Genomic DNA, 14,441 nt, shown 5'->3' with positions numbered 1-14,441 from the left:
TCCCATAAGATTTCACACACATTTGAACATTTGATTTGTACTCTGCCGGTGGTTTCTGAGTGAAATGGAATCGGACCTTTTGGATCCTCTGTTTTTCGGTTTCTTCAGGTGAGACCTGGTTCAACTTGCGAGGGTTTTGAACTCATAGGATGTGCGCCATTATGCATCAGAAAATCCCTATGAATACTTCGACGAACCGCTGCACAATCTCAAGATTGGCGTTCAGTGTGCAATATCCGTGTCCGCATCGTAACACGATTGTTTCACTAAACTGTTAATGCTGAGGGGTATATCCAGAACCGTTTAATCCATGTGTGTGTCAGCTCAAAGACGATGAAAGACTGTATGAATATTTTAAGCAAGACGGAACAGCAACACTCACTACCTTGACAGTGTTCAGTCGCGAGTTCGTGAGGTATTCCGTGAGCAGAGGGCAATCAGCAGAGGCAGTGAAATTTCTGTCCACCCCGATCGCCTGAGCTCTCACCCTCTGGTTTTCACACCTCATAGAAAGTTTGAAGTGGGACACACTTGCAGACAGACGACGCGCTAAATGGAAGGGGCTGTTCACTAAATTCCAAAATCCGATCTTCGCCGAGGATGTAGGGCATATACGAGGGTAATCCCAAAAGTAAGGTCTCCTTTTTTTTATAAGTACAGAACTCTGTGTGGCAGTTGGTCACACTGTTATGAAGAGTGCTTCACGCGCTGTGTGTAAACATGCGCACGCCGCGCTGAGGCTCTGTCTTGGCTTGGCAGCCGTTGTGAATGGAGTTCCCGTTGGATGCTACCGCCTAGTGCGAATTGCGCGCAGTTATTCGGTTTTTGAAACCAAAGGGCACTGCGCCGATTGAAATCCATCGCCAACTGATGAAACTGTATGGTGAGTCGTGCACGGATATCAAAAATGTTCGTAAGTGGTGTAAAGAGTTTGCAGCTGGTCGGACCGAAATTCACGACGAACAAAGGAACGGGAGACCGTCAATTTCTGAGGAGACAGTGTTGAAGGTTGAGGAAAGCATGCGTGAAGATCGGCGGATCACCCTGGATGATCTCTGCACGTTGGTTCTTGAGGTTTCCCGAAGCACCGCTCACAGAATTTTAACGGAAACATTGAACTACTGGAAGGTGTGCGCAAGATATGTGCCACGCATGCTGGCTGAGGACCACATGCGGCAACGAGCTGATGCTTCCCGCACATTTCTTCACCGCCTTGCAGCCGAACAGGACGACTTTCTGGACTCAATTGTCACGGGTGACGAAAACTGAGCATACCACTTTACACCTGTGACCAAGCAACAATCACGCCAGTGGCGGTTAATAACTTTCTGAACAGCATGGCGGCGAGCTGGTATGACATGGGAACACAAAAACTGCCACTGTGTCTACAAAAATGCATCGACAGAAATGCTGATTACGTCGAAAAATAGCTAAATGTTCAAGCTGTAAACCGATGTAAACCATTGTAGATATAAACAGGTCTATGTACTCATAAAAAAATAGGAGACCTTACTTTTGGAATTACCCTCGTATCATTACCACCAACTTTCAAATCGCGCAATGATCACCATTCAGAGATAAGGGAAATCAGAGAGCTCTTACTGAGGTGTTCAGACAGTTTTTCCCACGCGCGAAACGCGAATGGAACAGAGTGGTGGAAATATGACTTTGGCGCGAATAGTGCCCTATGCTGCACACCGCTTGGTGTCTAGCTTAGTATATATATATATGTAGATGCAGATGTTGTTGTTGTTGTTGTTGTTGTTGTGGTCTTCAATCTTGAGACTGGTTTGATGCAGCTCTCCATGCTACTCTATCCTGTGCAAGCTTCTTCATCTCCCAGTACTTACTGCAACCTACATCCTTCTGAATCTGCTTAGTGTATTCATATCTTGGTCTCCCTCTACGATTTTTACCCTCCACGCTGCCCTCCAATGCTAAATTTGTGATCCCTTGATGCCTCAGAACATGTCATAACAACCGGTCCCTTCTTCTTGTCAAGTTGTTCCACAAACTCTTCTATTCTCTTCTTGCCCAAACTGTTTATCGTCCATATTTCACTTCCATACATGGCTACACTCCATACAAATACTTTCACAAACGACATCCTGACACTTAAATCTATACTCGATGTTAACAAATTTCTCTTCTTCAGAAACTCTTTCCTTGCCATTGCCAGTCTACATTTTATATCCTCTCTACTTCGACCATCATCAGTTATTTTACTCCCTAAATAGCAAAACTCCTTTACTACTTTAAGTGTCTCATTTCCTAATCTAATTCCCTCAGCATTGCCCGACTTAATTCGACTACATTCCATTATCCTCGTTTTGCTTTTGTTGAAGTTCATCTTATACCCTCTTTCAAACCACTGTCCATTCCGTTCAACTGCTCTTCCAAGTCCTTTGGTGTCTCTGACACAATTACAATGTCATCGGCGAACCTCAAAGTTTTTTATTTCTTCTCCATGGATTTTAATACCTACTCCGAATTTTTCTTTTGTTTCCTTTACTGCTTTCTCAGTATACAGATTGAATAACATCGGGGAGAGGCTACAACCCTGCCTCACTCCCTTCCCAACTACTGCTTCCCTTTCATGTCCCTCGACTCTTATAACTGCCTTCTGGTTTCTGTACAAATTGTAAATAGCCTTTCGCTCCCTGTATTTTACCCCTGCCACCATTAGAATTTGAAAGAGAGTATTCCAGTCAACATTGTCAAAAGCTTTCTCTAAGTCTACAAATACTAGAAACGTAGATTTGCCTTTCCTTAATCTACGTCGTAGAGTCAGTATTGCCCCACGTGTTCCAGTATTTCTACGGAATCCAAACTGATCTTCCCCAAGGTCGGCTTCTACCAGTTTTTCCATTCGTCTGTAAAGAATTCGCTTTAGTATTTTGCAGCTGTGACTTATTAAACTGAGTGGCCGAGCGGTTCTAGGCGCTTCAGTCTGGAACAGCGTGACCGCTACGGTCGCAGGCTCGAGTCCTGCCTCGGGCATGGATGTGTGTGATGTCCTTCGGTTAGTTAGGTTTAAGTAGTTCTAAATTCTAGGGGACTGATGACCTCAGATGTTAAGTCCCATAGTGCTAAGAGCCATTTTTTTTTATTAAACTGATAGTTCGATAATTTTCACATCTGTCAACACCTGCTTTCTTTGGGATTGCAATTATTATATTCTTCTTGAAGTGTGAGGGTATTTCGCCTGTCTCATACATCTTGCTCACCAGATGGTAGAGTTTTGTCAGGACTGGCTCTCGCAAGGCCGTCAGTAGTTTAATGGAATTACTGATGCAGATGTTATACATATCAAAAGAAACTTATACCTATAAAATGACTCAAATTGTTGTTACACAGAGTAGAAGAAACCTACAAAACGACATTAATTCATTCGCTCCCGCCTTAAGTGGAAAGTGGCGCAAACCACAACGGATTTTTAAAGATTAACAAAGGTCTGCTAAATCATTTTCGAACTGACAAAATTTCACTCTGAAACTTCCTGGCAGATTAAAACTGTGTGCCGGACTGAGACTCGAACTCGGGACCTTTGCCTTTCGCGGGCAAGTGCTCTACCAACTGAGCTACCCAAGCACGACTCACGCCCGGTACTCACAGCTTTACTCCTACCAGTATCTCGTCTCCTACTTTCCAAACTTTACAGAAGCTCTCCTGCGAACCTTGCAGAACTAGCACTCCTGAAAGAAAGGATATTGCGGAGACATGGCTTAGCCACAGCCTGAGGGATGTTTCCAGAATGAGATTTTCACTCTGCAGCGGAGTGTGCGCTGATATGAAACTTCCTGGCAGATTAAAACTCTGTGCCGTACCGAGAGTTTCTTATCTAAGTAAGATTATTTTGAAACATTTTATCATTATAGCAGATCTGTTACATATGTCCAAGCCAGGCCACCGAGAACGAGATGCTAGAAACCACAGTAGACCCTGCCTAGTAACCCAGTCAGTGGCGGTCCTACTTACGGCGGGCAGTCCGGCCGCGGCGCCGTTGGAGACGGTGGCGCCGGCGCCCTGTGCGGGGGCGTCGCAGGCGTCGGGCTGGTCTGCGAGCGACGGCGGGCAGGAGGCGTCGGCGCGCGAGCAGCGCCGCTTGCTGAGCGACCGGTGGAGCGCAGAGTCGGCCGTCTGGGCGCCGGGCCCGCACTGCAGGCGGTGGGGCGAGGCGCGGCGGCGCCGGTGGTGCAGGTACAGGTGCACCAGCTCCTCCACCAGGTACATCGCGAAGAAGCCCGAGCACATCAGCAGCTCCGGCAGGTGGAACTTGGTCTCCACCAGCGTGCCCGACTCCTGCAGCTCCTCCACCGCCTCGCGGACCTGTGCCAGGGGCCACCAGTCAGCAATTTGGGAGATTAAAAACTCTTCTTTGCCCGACAGGGAGTCCGACCCGGAACCTCGTCTTACAAGTTTAGTTCAGCCATCGCCTACGAGTATCTCCTGCTCCATAAACTATAGTTACTGGCAGAACTGAAGACGATTAGTGTTTCATACACCTGCAAGTATGGTTTGTATGCTGTGCAAAATTCATCAAAGAATCTTTCTTACTTCTGAAGAAAAATGTACCTATAGCAACAAATGCAGCCAACATTAAGTGAAAAAAATGATGAAATTTCATATCTAAAAAAAAAATTATTTTGTTACGTTTTTGCACTTCCACTGCTGAATCCTTCCTGGCCATGTTGACAATGTTTTATGAATTTATTTGTAAAAGTATAGAGAGTAGAAAATAAAATGTCCTGTGGTGCCTCTCCTGCTCCAAGTCGGTCCGTTTGATGTCCTACCCCCCTTAAGGAAACTAGCATCTTGTTGTATTGCGGACAGAAAACGTCCTGTGGCCAGTTAATACTTTAGGATTGCTGCAGATGAGTTACTCTAAGATGTCCTAGATCTGAACGTCTGGAATAGGCTGTACTATCTGATAACACGTTGGACAATTTAATTTAAATTGGGTCCCCGGTCTAGAAACAAGCAAGATTTTTAGCTACGAGACAATAGGCGTTTGATGCCAGGCCACCTAGTGCGGTTACGGTAGCATCGGCTTCGCTGTAGGGCTCACCTCGGGCAGCAGGTGGAGGAAGGTGGTGCAGAGCAGCGCGCCGCCCCCGAAGGCGAGCAGCAGCGAGATCAAGAGCGCGGCGCAGGGGCTGGAGCCCAGCTGGTACCGGCCGCCCCCGCCACCCCCGCCGCCGCCCCCGGCGCGCCGCCTGTGCAGCCGGCTGAATATGAGCGGCGTGAGGCCCAGCAGCGTGGAGGCGCCGCCCAGCACCACCATCGCCACCACCTTGGCTGTCACGATTCCCGTGTCCTGCGACATCTCGGCGCGCTCGCTTCCTGTAAACCGAACAGGCAGATTCGCTTTGATTCTCGCTGGAGATACCAGAAACAATATTAAACATGTTTCGGAGGAGGAACAGATGATGCGTCGCAAAAATGTCTACCAAACTGCTCTGTGAGACCCTACAAGAGAGGTGTGAGACTGTGAGAAGAGCCGAACTCCCAAAATTCAGAAATATCACGTTCCCAGAGTAATGCTTGTTTATTATTGCCCAAAAAAATGGCTCAAATGGCTCTGAGCAGTATGGGACTTAATATCTGTGGTCATCAGTCCCCTAGAACTTACAACTACTTAAACCTAACTAACCTAAGGACATCACACACATCCATGCCCGAGGCAGGATTCGAACCTGCGACCGTAGCCGTCGCGCGGTTCCAGGCTGAAGCGCCTAGAACCGCTCGGCCACACTGGCCGGCTTAAATATCTGATTGTTTGTGGTTGAGAAAAATACAAGTAATGTGTGTCCTATAAGAATGCACAGAAACCGAACATAATTTCCCGTTCTCTGCCTGTGGGATCATCATCCATCGATTTGGACTCGTATCTGATGCGTCTTTCTTCTTGGTGGATTTAGCATCTGTGTCTGTGCTCACACGCTCTTCTTTTGAAATCATGTCACAACAGTCCAATTAAATCATCTGTGTCTCCCCGAAAGCTGGAAACGCGTTAGAGCGGAAGAATAATAAACGTCACCGGAGTTCGTAAATTAATTGAATTCAGGCTATCATCAGCTACAGAACCAAAAAGAATGCCTTCGTTATCAACAGATTTCATACCCTACGTGCAGTCTTTCGCACATAACTCCGGTAGTGCGGGCCGCGAAAGTGGAGTAAGCGTGATCCAGTTATTTTTCTATTAGCGCCATTAAGAACAGCTCCATAACCAAGTGCAGAAGACACGCTAAGTGGGACGGCGCCATTGAGTTAGGACGGCACTGTAATGCACGTTGGGCTCTCCTAGGAACAGAGTACTCACCCTACAGTCGCGTTTCAAAAGTTCAGTATTTACAACCTAGTCTAAAAATAAAAATTTCTGCAGCCACAAATTTTCGACAGAAAAATTAATCAGTATATTCATCAATCCGTTGCCTAACAGCATACAGACAAGGGGCGGCAGCGATTTCCCCCAGAAAATTTTAGCGTCTCAGGTCTCTGAATCACGCTATTGTAGTGGTGTCAGATCGGAAGGTAGTTGCTTCGAACCCTGGCGGTGAAATACAAATCCATTGACAGTAATTAGCCGAAAAGGGGAGAACTATTGGTGATGTACACCTGAAGATCACCAGTCTGTATACATTCGTCAGGTATGTACATTGCTTTACAAAGAAAATGAAGCAGATATCAGTAGAGGAAGAAGCGAAATAAAACTTCATGGGTTCAGAGGGTACGTGATGTTATTTAAAGGATTACAAAGTCGAGTCAAATTTATAAAGAACTTGGCAGTATGAACATATTAATCAGTAAGATGTTGCACCTTCTATAGTCTGGGTGTATGCGCTAATTCCGTTGGGAAGGCTGTTATGAAGCCGTTGTATTGTCTCCTATGGAAAGCAAGTCCACAACTGCTGCAACTGGTCCCTGATATCCTTGAGATGGAGATGACGTCGGAGCTGGTACCACATATGTACACATCGTGTAAAACGGGCTTGACAGTGGACGTGAAAAGGCAGTTGATGAAGATAGCAGTGTATAACCATGAATGTGCACAAATTCAGATTGCATGTAGAATATGAGCCAGATTCCTAATTGAAAACAAGGATCTCAACGACGGACAAGTAGCCAAGCAAATACGTAATTAGAGACAACAACACTGTTGTGAGCGATGTGCGAAACTGGTCACTTCGACTGCCCGAGTAGGTTCTCTGCGAAGAGGGGGGAGCCAGCTGCCTGCGTGCCCGACGCGGGACAAAGGACTGTCGGTAACGGTCGGTTCCTGTGTGCCGCCGCCAGTCGGACAAAAAGACAGAGGGGTGCTGGGGGAAATGAAGGTACGTGACGGAATTTTGCAGGACAACAGAACGAAGAAAAGCAGTGCACCTCTGTATAACAGCAGCACCAAGCAAATCAAAAGAGACAAAACCGTAACATGACCTAGGAGAATCGATCGCAGATGATCTCAGCGTAACTGTAGCTCCCGAACAAATGAAAATCAAACTAGATAGGACATACTATCCTTGCCAGGAAAATGCTCAGCTAGAAACCTTTATCGATGAAGTAGGAGACCGTCAGTCCTCGATCCTTAGCCAAGAAGGCTCCAGTAAGACAACTCGAATCACAAGAAAGGAAATTCCTGCGAAAACGGAGGGAACAAGGATTCTACCAGATGGGAGATGATAGTACAAACGTCACACTGAACTCCACTAACGCCAAGAAAACCTCACTGATGCCACCAGAAGAAGCTTCCTAGCCACTTATACAGAAGGCATCCCATATGTTTTCACATCATCAGATCTTCTAAGTGCCCAACTACGGTAAGGCCATTGTTCCCATATGGAGCAAGCAAATAGAAAAAAATCTTGCAGAACTTAATGTTAGGCAAGTCATAGTAACCAACATGGATGACTTATCACTTAGCTATTTTAACCAGACCCTTCCTTACCAATCCTGACAGAGAGAGACCAGGAAAAGGTCCAAGGATTTGAAGGTAGAGTTCAGCAAGAAAATGAAGCAAGACATGGCTAAAAGAAAAGCTCAGTGTACTAACTAGAAAGCTGTTCCTAAAATTCATCAAGAACACCAGAAGTGGCGGACGACAACAGCACATCACCGTGATCTTCTGGTGAACCGAACGAAATAAAAAAAAATAGGCCTTAACAAATGACAATCTAAGTGTACAGAATATGTGCAGAGAAAAGCAAGGAAGACGTTAAATTATGATATATCGTCACCTGAAAGGAAGCTCAAGTTTCTGATTTATTCACAAGCGTAAATAAAAAAAGAACAGCGGAAAAAATTTACGAAAAAATTATGACAACTCGACAAAAATATATAAAATGAAGAAGACGAGATCAGTGCAACACATAAGAGAGTACAATTTAAAGGCCTTGTATTAATTAACGAAATCTTTGTTGCGATCTTCCATCAGAAGACTGGTTTGACCTAACTCTACATGCTACCCTATCCTGTGCAAGCTACTTAATCTCTACACAACTATTGCTACCTACGTCCATTTCAAACTGCTTACTGTATTCATCTCTTGGCCTCTCTCTACAAATCTTAGCCTCCACACTTCCCTCCAATACTTAACTGGTAACCATTTGATATCTCAAAATGTGTCCTACAAACCGATCTCATCTTTTAGTCAAATCCTATTCAACACCTCAACATTAGTTACGGATCGACCCATCTAATCTTCGGCATTCTTCTGTAGCACCACATTGCACGAGCTTCTACTGTCTTCTTGTCTAAACTGTTTATCGTCCATCTTTCACTTCCATACAAGGCTACACTGCATACAAATACTTTCAGGAAAGACTTCCTGAAACTTAAATCCATATTCCAATGTTAACGAGTTTCTCTTCTTCAGAAACGCTTTTCTTCCTATTGCCAGTCTATATTTTATTTCCTTTCTACTTCGGCCATCATCATTTATTTTTCTGTCCAAACGGCAAAACTCATCAACTACTTTTAGTGTCTCATATTCTAATCTAATTCCCTCAGCATCACCTAACTACATTCCATTACCTTTCTTTTCCTTTTTTTACTGATCATCTGATAATCTCTTTTCAAGGCACTATTTGTTCCGTTCGTTTGTTGTTCAAGGTTCTTTACTGTCTGACAGAATTACAGTTCAGTTAACTTTTGTTAATGATCATCTGATAATCTCTTTTCAAGACACTATTTGTTCCATTAGTTTTGTTATTCAAAGTTCTTTACTGTCTGACAGAATTACAATGTCATTGGTAAATCTCAAAGTTTTTATTTCTTCTCCCTTATCTTTGACTCCTTCTCTAAGGCCTTCTTCGGTTTCCTATACTGGTTGTTCAACGTAAAGATTGGGTATAGGCAAAAATTTTCTTTCACTCTCTTTCCATCTGCTTTCTTTCATGTCCTTCGACTATTATAATTGCTGTCCCGTTTCTGTACAAGCTGTAAATGGCCTTAGACTCCCATCATTTTATCCGTACCACCTTCAAAATTTCAGAGCGTATTTCAGTTAGCATAATTAAAAGCTGTTCACAATTAAATGCAGAAAAAGAAAACAATAACAGAGAAAAAGTTTATACATAAATCAGTGAATAATAAATGAGAGAAACTGTTGAAAACAAAGTGAACAATAATTTTGAATATTTTAATGCTAATTAATGAAAAAAATTGGACAGCTGTGTTTGTCTAACATATTTGATGTGACCGATGAAGCTGGTGTTTTTCTTGTGACCAGACACTCATTAATTCAGACAGAGAGACTTCCACGTTAAATATCTGTAGTCACACGAAAGAAGCTGTTAATGTGCCTAGGGTTCATTGCCATCTCTGACATTAGAAAATGGATGGAATATGAAAATCGCTCTTCCCGTCTCAATGATAACACATCAATTATGGATCATTTGAGGACAGGTATGCCTTGCGTGAGTGAGCGTGTGTGTTTGAAGCAAGGGCGGACTGTGAAGCACGCCAAAAAGAAAAATAGAAAAGGTTTAACTCAATCACATTTGAAACATCCTATGCGAGTTCTGGGAAGCTGTCACCAAGAAGGAAATGCAGCTACCTACTCCTTTCTACTCTGAAGTGCTTCTAGTGATTCCGGTCCTGTATACTTTCTTATAGAAATTTTCAGACGCTCAAAATAGATAGATTTCTAGCCGAACACTTCCTTCTGAAAGAGAAAGCCTAACATGGATAGTAGGCTGACAGACACACCTAACGTGGATAAAGCAATAAACACTGTCAAGGACAGTTTTACTTACAGAATATACAAGCGAGAAACGAGAGAATGTGAAATCGTCTCGGCAGTTGGCACCAGATGTTTTGCAGGGCAGCAGCGATCCTTTTCGCACCTGAACAGCAGCAGAGGCTGGTGAACAATGAACCGCAGTCACACGTGAAAGCGTGTAAGGAAGCCTGACGTGAATGGGAACACCTTGTAGCCCATTCTTCCTGGATACGTACGGGGTTACGCGCGCACACGACCGGAAAACACGAATGATTTGTCACGCTTCCGAAAACGAGAGGCTGGTGTCGCAGAAGAGTCAAGGACGTTTTTACGTGCCTTGTAGTGAGTAAGGGTGGGAGAGGAGGTAGTGGGGTGGGGGAGAGAGACCGGATTGCCGTAGGGGGGGGGGGGGACGGGGGGACGCAGACGAGGAGAAAGGAAGGAGAGCGGCCTTGCGACGTCTCGGAGTCGGCACACACGGCGTGTCTGTTCTGCTCTCGGCGCAGAACGCCGCGCGCACTGCGCTCGACAGCGAATGGCCGTGTTTCACGCCCGCACATCTCTCCATGGAAAGTAAAAAACTGAGCAGTCGCGCCGCAACGACAAAGTCACCTGCCCCACGGCAGTATGTGGCTCTAGGAAGACTTGTGCAAAACAACATTCTTGCCTGGCCAAAGACATTCTTATTCAGCTATCATTTCGTAGCGTAGCTCGGCAGCCGAACTAATAAAACGTCATAAATACAAAAAAGCAGACTTCCATCTTCGCTTCAGCCTAAGATAATTTGCTTAAGTGAAATCCTTCGATCGTACCACATCGCAGAAAACACGTCTGTTGTTTCCAGAATGAGATTTTCACTTTGCAGCGGAGTGTGCGCTGATATGAAACAGAAGTGAAGCCGTGAGGACGGGGCGTGAGTCGTGCTTGGGTAGCTCAGTTGGTAGAGCACTTGCCTGCGAAAGGCAAAGGTCCCGAGTTCGAGTCTCGGTCCGGCACACAGTTTTAATCTGCCAGGAAGTTTCACGTCTGTTGTTGTTCAACAATGGATACATTTCTTCCTTCGGTCCACTTTATGCGCAGCTTGTTGCGCCAGCAATATATCTCAAAAGCGTCAATATGCTGCTTGTATCTGGCCTTATGTGTCAATGTTATGCCACCATAAAATAAGGCGGAAGATACGAGTGTTTACTTCCCGTGTTGCAGATGGTTAACCCAACATAGATGAAAGAATGTACAACTTCCAATAGCTTTAATCAGTATCTCCAGGCGCCTTTCTCCTGAGTCAACCTAAAAAGTCTCCAGTTCTTGTGAGAAGAGATGGAGAAAATCTAGAGAAAGTAATCATGGAAGATCGAGGGCAAGAGCCTGGGGGGAAGAGCAACAAGCAGGTGGATAGATCAAGTCAACATCTCCGGTCTGCCTCTTCAGCAAGCTATAAGAGAAGCTCATAACCGACTGGGGTGGAAATGCTTTGTTCGTGGAATAACGGTGTCCAGCAATGAGCACAATGACTTGTGATGATGCCGATGATGATGATGACGCTTGTTGTTGCTCGCTAATTCAGAGGGTAAGCATCAGAAAACAGGTACTTGATTCAGTCCTCAGTAGGTCTCAGATTTTTTGTCACTTGCCTACATCCAAACGCACACTCTGCAAACCACAATGAAGTACGTAGCAGAGGGTACCTAACATTGTACCACATGACGCCTTCTTCTCGTTCGAAACACGTATCGAGCGGGGAAAAGACTTTGTGCAAGCTGTAATTAGTCTAAACTTGTCCCCGTGCTCCCCACGGCGGGTTCCAGTACATTTCTAGATCATTCAATAATACTGGTTCTTGAACGATTGTAAGTAGGCTGTCGTAAGATAGCTGGCGTCTCAAAATTTTCGTTTTTCATCATTTCCACTGGGGGCCGAACCGCACAATAAACCTGGGTTCTGTGTGGGGTGGCGGTGGGGTAAGTGGACTGCTGTAGCTTGTTGTGGGGTTGTCAACCATTGAGGACTACGGTGGGGACGAAGCCTTTCCGTCGTTTCTAGGTCCCCAATACCACACAATACAATAGAATACAAAAGCTACAATTGACTACAAGTACTCGTAGTTCTGCTCCGATCGTACTATAAAGCTTACGTGGTCTGCATATGCTGTACTTTTCGTTATGCTTCAGCACAGCTTTAATGAAAGACTCTTGAAGATAGACGTAAACTATCCCGAAAAGTGTATTAACAAAATTTCAGAAACCGTATTCAAATGATTACTGTAGGAATATACTACAACCCCTTACGTATCGCTCATATAGGGATCGTGAGGATAAGTTAGAACAATTACTGCACGCACAGAGGTATTCAAAAAATCATTCATCCCGCGCTCCAGATTCGAATGGAACAGGAAGAAACCCTAATAATTGGTACAATGGGACGTACCCTCTATCATGCACCTCGCGGTGGTTTGGGGAGTACAGATACAGCTGTAGATCATCCCGCCTAGTGGCTCAATACCTATAATAAACAGCGGAAGTGACGTGGGGCAGCGCTATTGAACCGACCTGTTATACACTCCTGGAAATGGAAAAAAGAACACATTGACACCGGTGTGTCAGACCCACCATACTTGCTCCGGACACTGCGAGAGGGCTGTACAAGCAATGATCACACGCACGGCACAGCGGACACACCAGGAACCGCGGTGTTGGCCGTCGAATGGCGCTAGCTGCGCAGCATTTGTGCACCGCCGCCGTCAGTGTCAGCCAGTTTGCCGTGGCATACGGAGCTCCATCGCAGTCTTTAACACTGGTAGCATGCCGCGACAGCGTGGACGTGAACCGTATGTGCAGTTGACGGACTTTGAGCGAGGGCGTATAGTGGGCATGCGGGAGGCCGGGTGGACGTACCGCCGAATTGCTCAACACGTGGGGCGTGAGGTCTCCACAGTACATCGATGTTGTCGCCAGTGGTCGGCGGAAGGTGCACGTGCCCGTCGACCTGGGACCGGACCGCAGCGACGCACGGATGCACGCCAAGACCGTAGGATCCTACGCAGTGCCGTAGGGGACCGTACCGCCACTTCCCAGCAAATTAGGGACACTGTTGCTCCTGGGGTATCGGCGAGGACCATTCGCAACCGTCTCCATGAAGCTGGGCTACGGTCCCGCACACCGTTAGGCCGTCTTCCGCTCACGCCCCAACATCGTGCAGCCCGCCTCCAGTGGTGTCGCGACAGGCGTGAATGGAGGGACGAATGGAGACGTGTCGTCTTCAGCGATGAGAGTCGCTTCTGCCTTGGTGCCAATGATGGTCGTATGCGTGTTTGGCGCCGTGCAGGTGAGCGCCACAATCAGGACTGCATACAACCGAGGCACACAGGGCTAACACCCGGCATCATGGTGTGGGGAGCGATCTCCTACACTGGCCGTACACCACTGGTGTTCGTCGAGGGGACACTGAATAGTGCACGGTACATCCAAACCGTCATCGAACCCATCGTTCTACCATTCCTAGACTGGCAAGGGAACTTGCTGTTCCAACAGGACAATGCACGTCCGCATGTATCCCGTGCCACCCAACGTGCTCTAGAAGGTGTAAGTCAACTACCCTGGCCAGCAAGATCTCCGGATCTGTCCCCCATTGAGCATGTTTGGGACTGGATGAAGCGTCGTCTCACGCGGTCTGCACGTCCAGCACGAACGCTGGTCCAACTGAGGCGCCAGGTGGAAATGGCATGGCAAGCCGTTCCACAGGACTACATCCAGCATCTCTACGATCGTCTCCATGGGAGAATAGCGGCCTGCATTGCTGCGAAAGGTGGATATACACTGTACTAGTGCCGACATTGTGCATGCTCTGTTGCCTGTGTCTATGTGCCTGTGGTTCTGTCAGTGTGATCATGTGATGTATCTGACCCCAGGAATGTGTCAATAAAGTTTCCCCTTCCTGGGACAATGAATTCACGGTGTTCTTATTTCAATTTCCAGGAGTGTATGTCGGGTAAATTGTCTATTGATGATAATCCTGGAACTCGTGCTGTTACACACAATTTTAATCATTTCACTGAAGTTTCTACCGAATTCGGGATGGTTCAGTACTCGGAACAAGAAGTGGTGAGAAATCTAATCGAAGGTCTTTCACTAGTCTATAGTGAAAATTGCTGCTTCTGGTCGTGATATTGCACTATAATAACAATTAGGGTTGTTAAAACTCGCATCTACGTCTATGTTCCGCAAGC

The 14,441-nt window shown here is 46.1% G+C and overlaps 1 protein-coding gene across 2 annotated transcripts in view; it reads right to left on the bottom strand.

Moving 5' to 3' along the window:
* Positions 1–14,441, bottom strand: part of LOC126459643 (uncharacterized) — a 132,375-nt gene that overhangs the window by 94,138 nt on the left and 23,796 nt on the right. For both annotated transcript variants that reach the window (XM_050095874.1, XM_050095875.1), the window contains exons 2-3: positions 5,069–5,343; positions 3,979–4,329 (exon numbers count right to left, since the gene is read on the bottom strand). In XM_050095874.1, the coding sequence (XP_049951831.1) occupies positions 3,979–4,329; positions 5,069–5,326 (609 nt within the window). In that variant the 5' untranslated portion in view covers positions 5,327–5,343. The remainder of the gene's footprint in view (positions 1–3,978; positions 4,330–5,068; positions 5,344–14,441) is intronic.

The sequence above is a fragment of the Schistocerca serialis genome, chromosome 1 (genome assembly GCF_023864345.2).
Source record: "Schistocerca serialis cubense isolate TAMUIC-IGC-003099 chromosome 1, iqSchSeri2.2, whole genome shotgun sequence".
Taxonomy (NCBI): domain Eukaryota; kingdom Metazoa; phylum Arthropoda; class Insecta; order Orthoptera; family Acrididae; genus Schistocerca; species Schistocerca serialis.
This window is presented reverse-complemented; position numbering and strand designations above follow the sequence as displayed.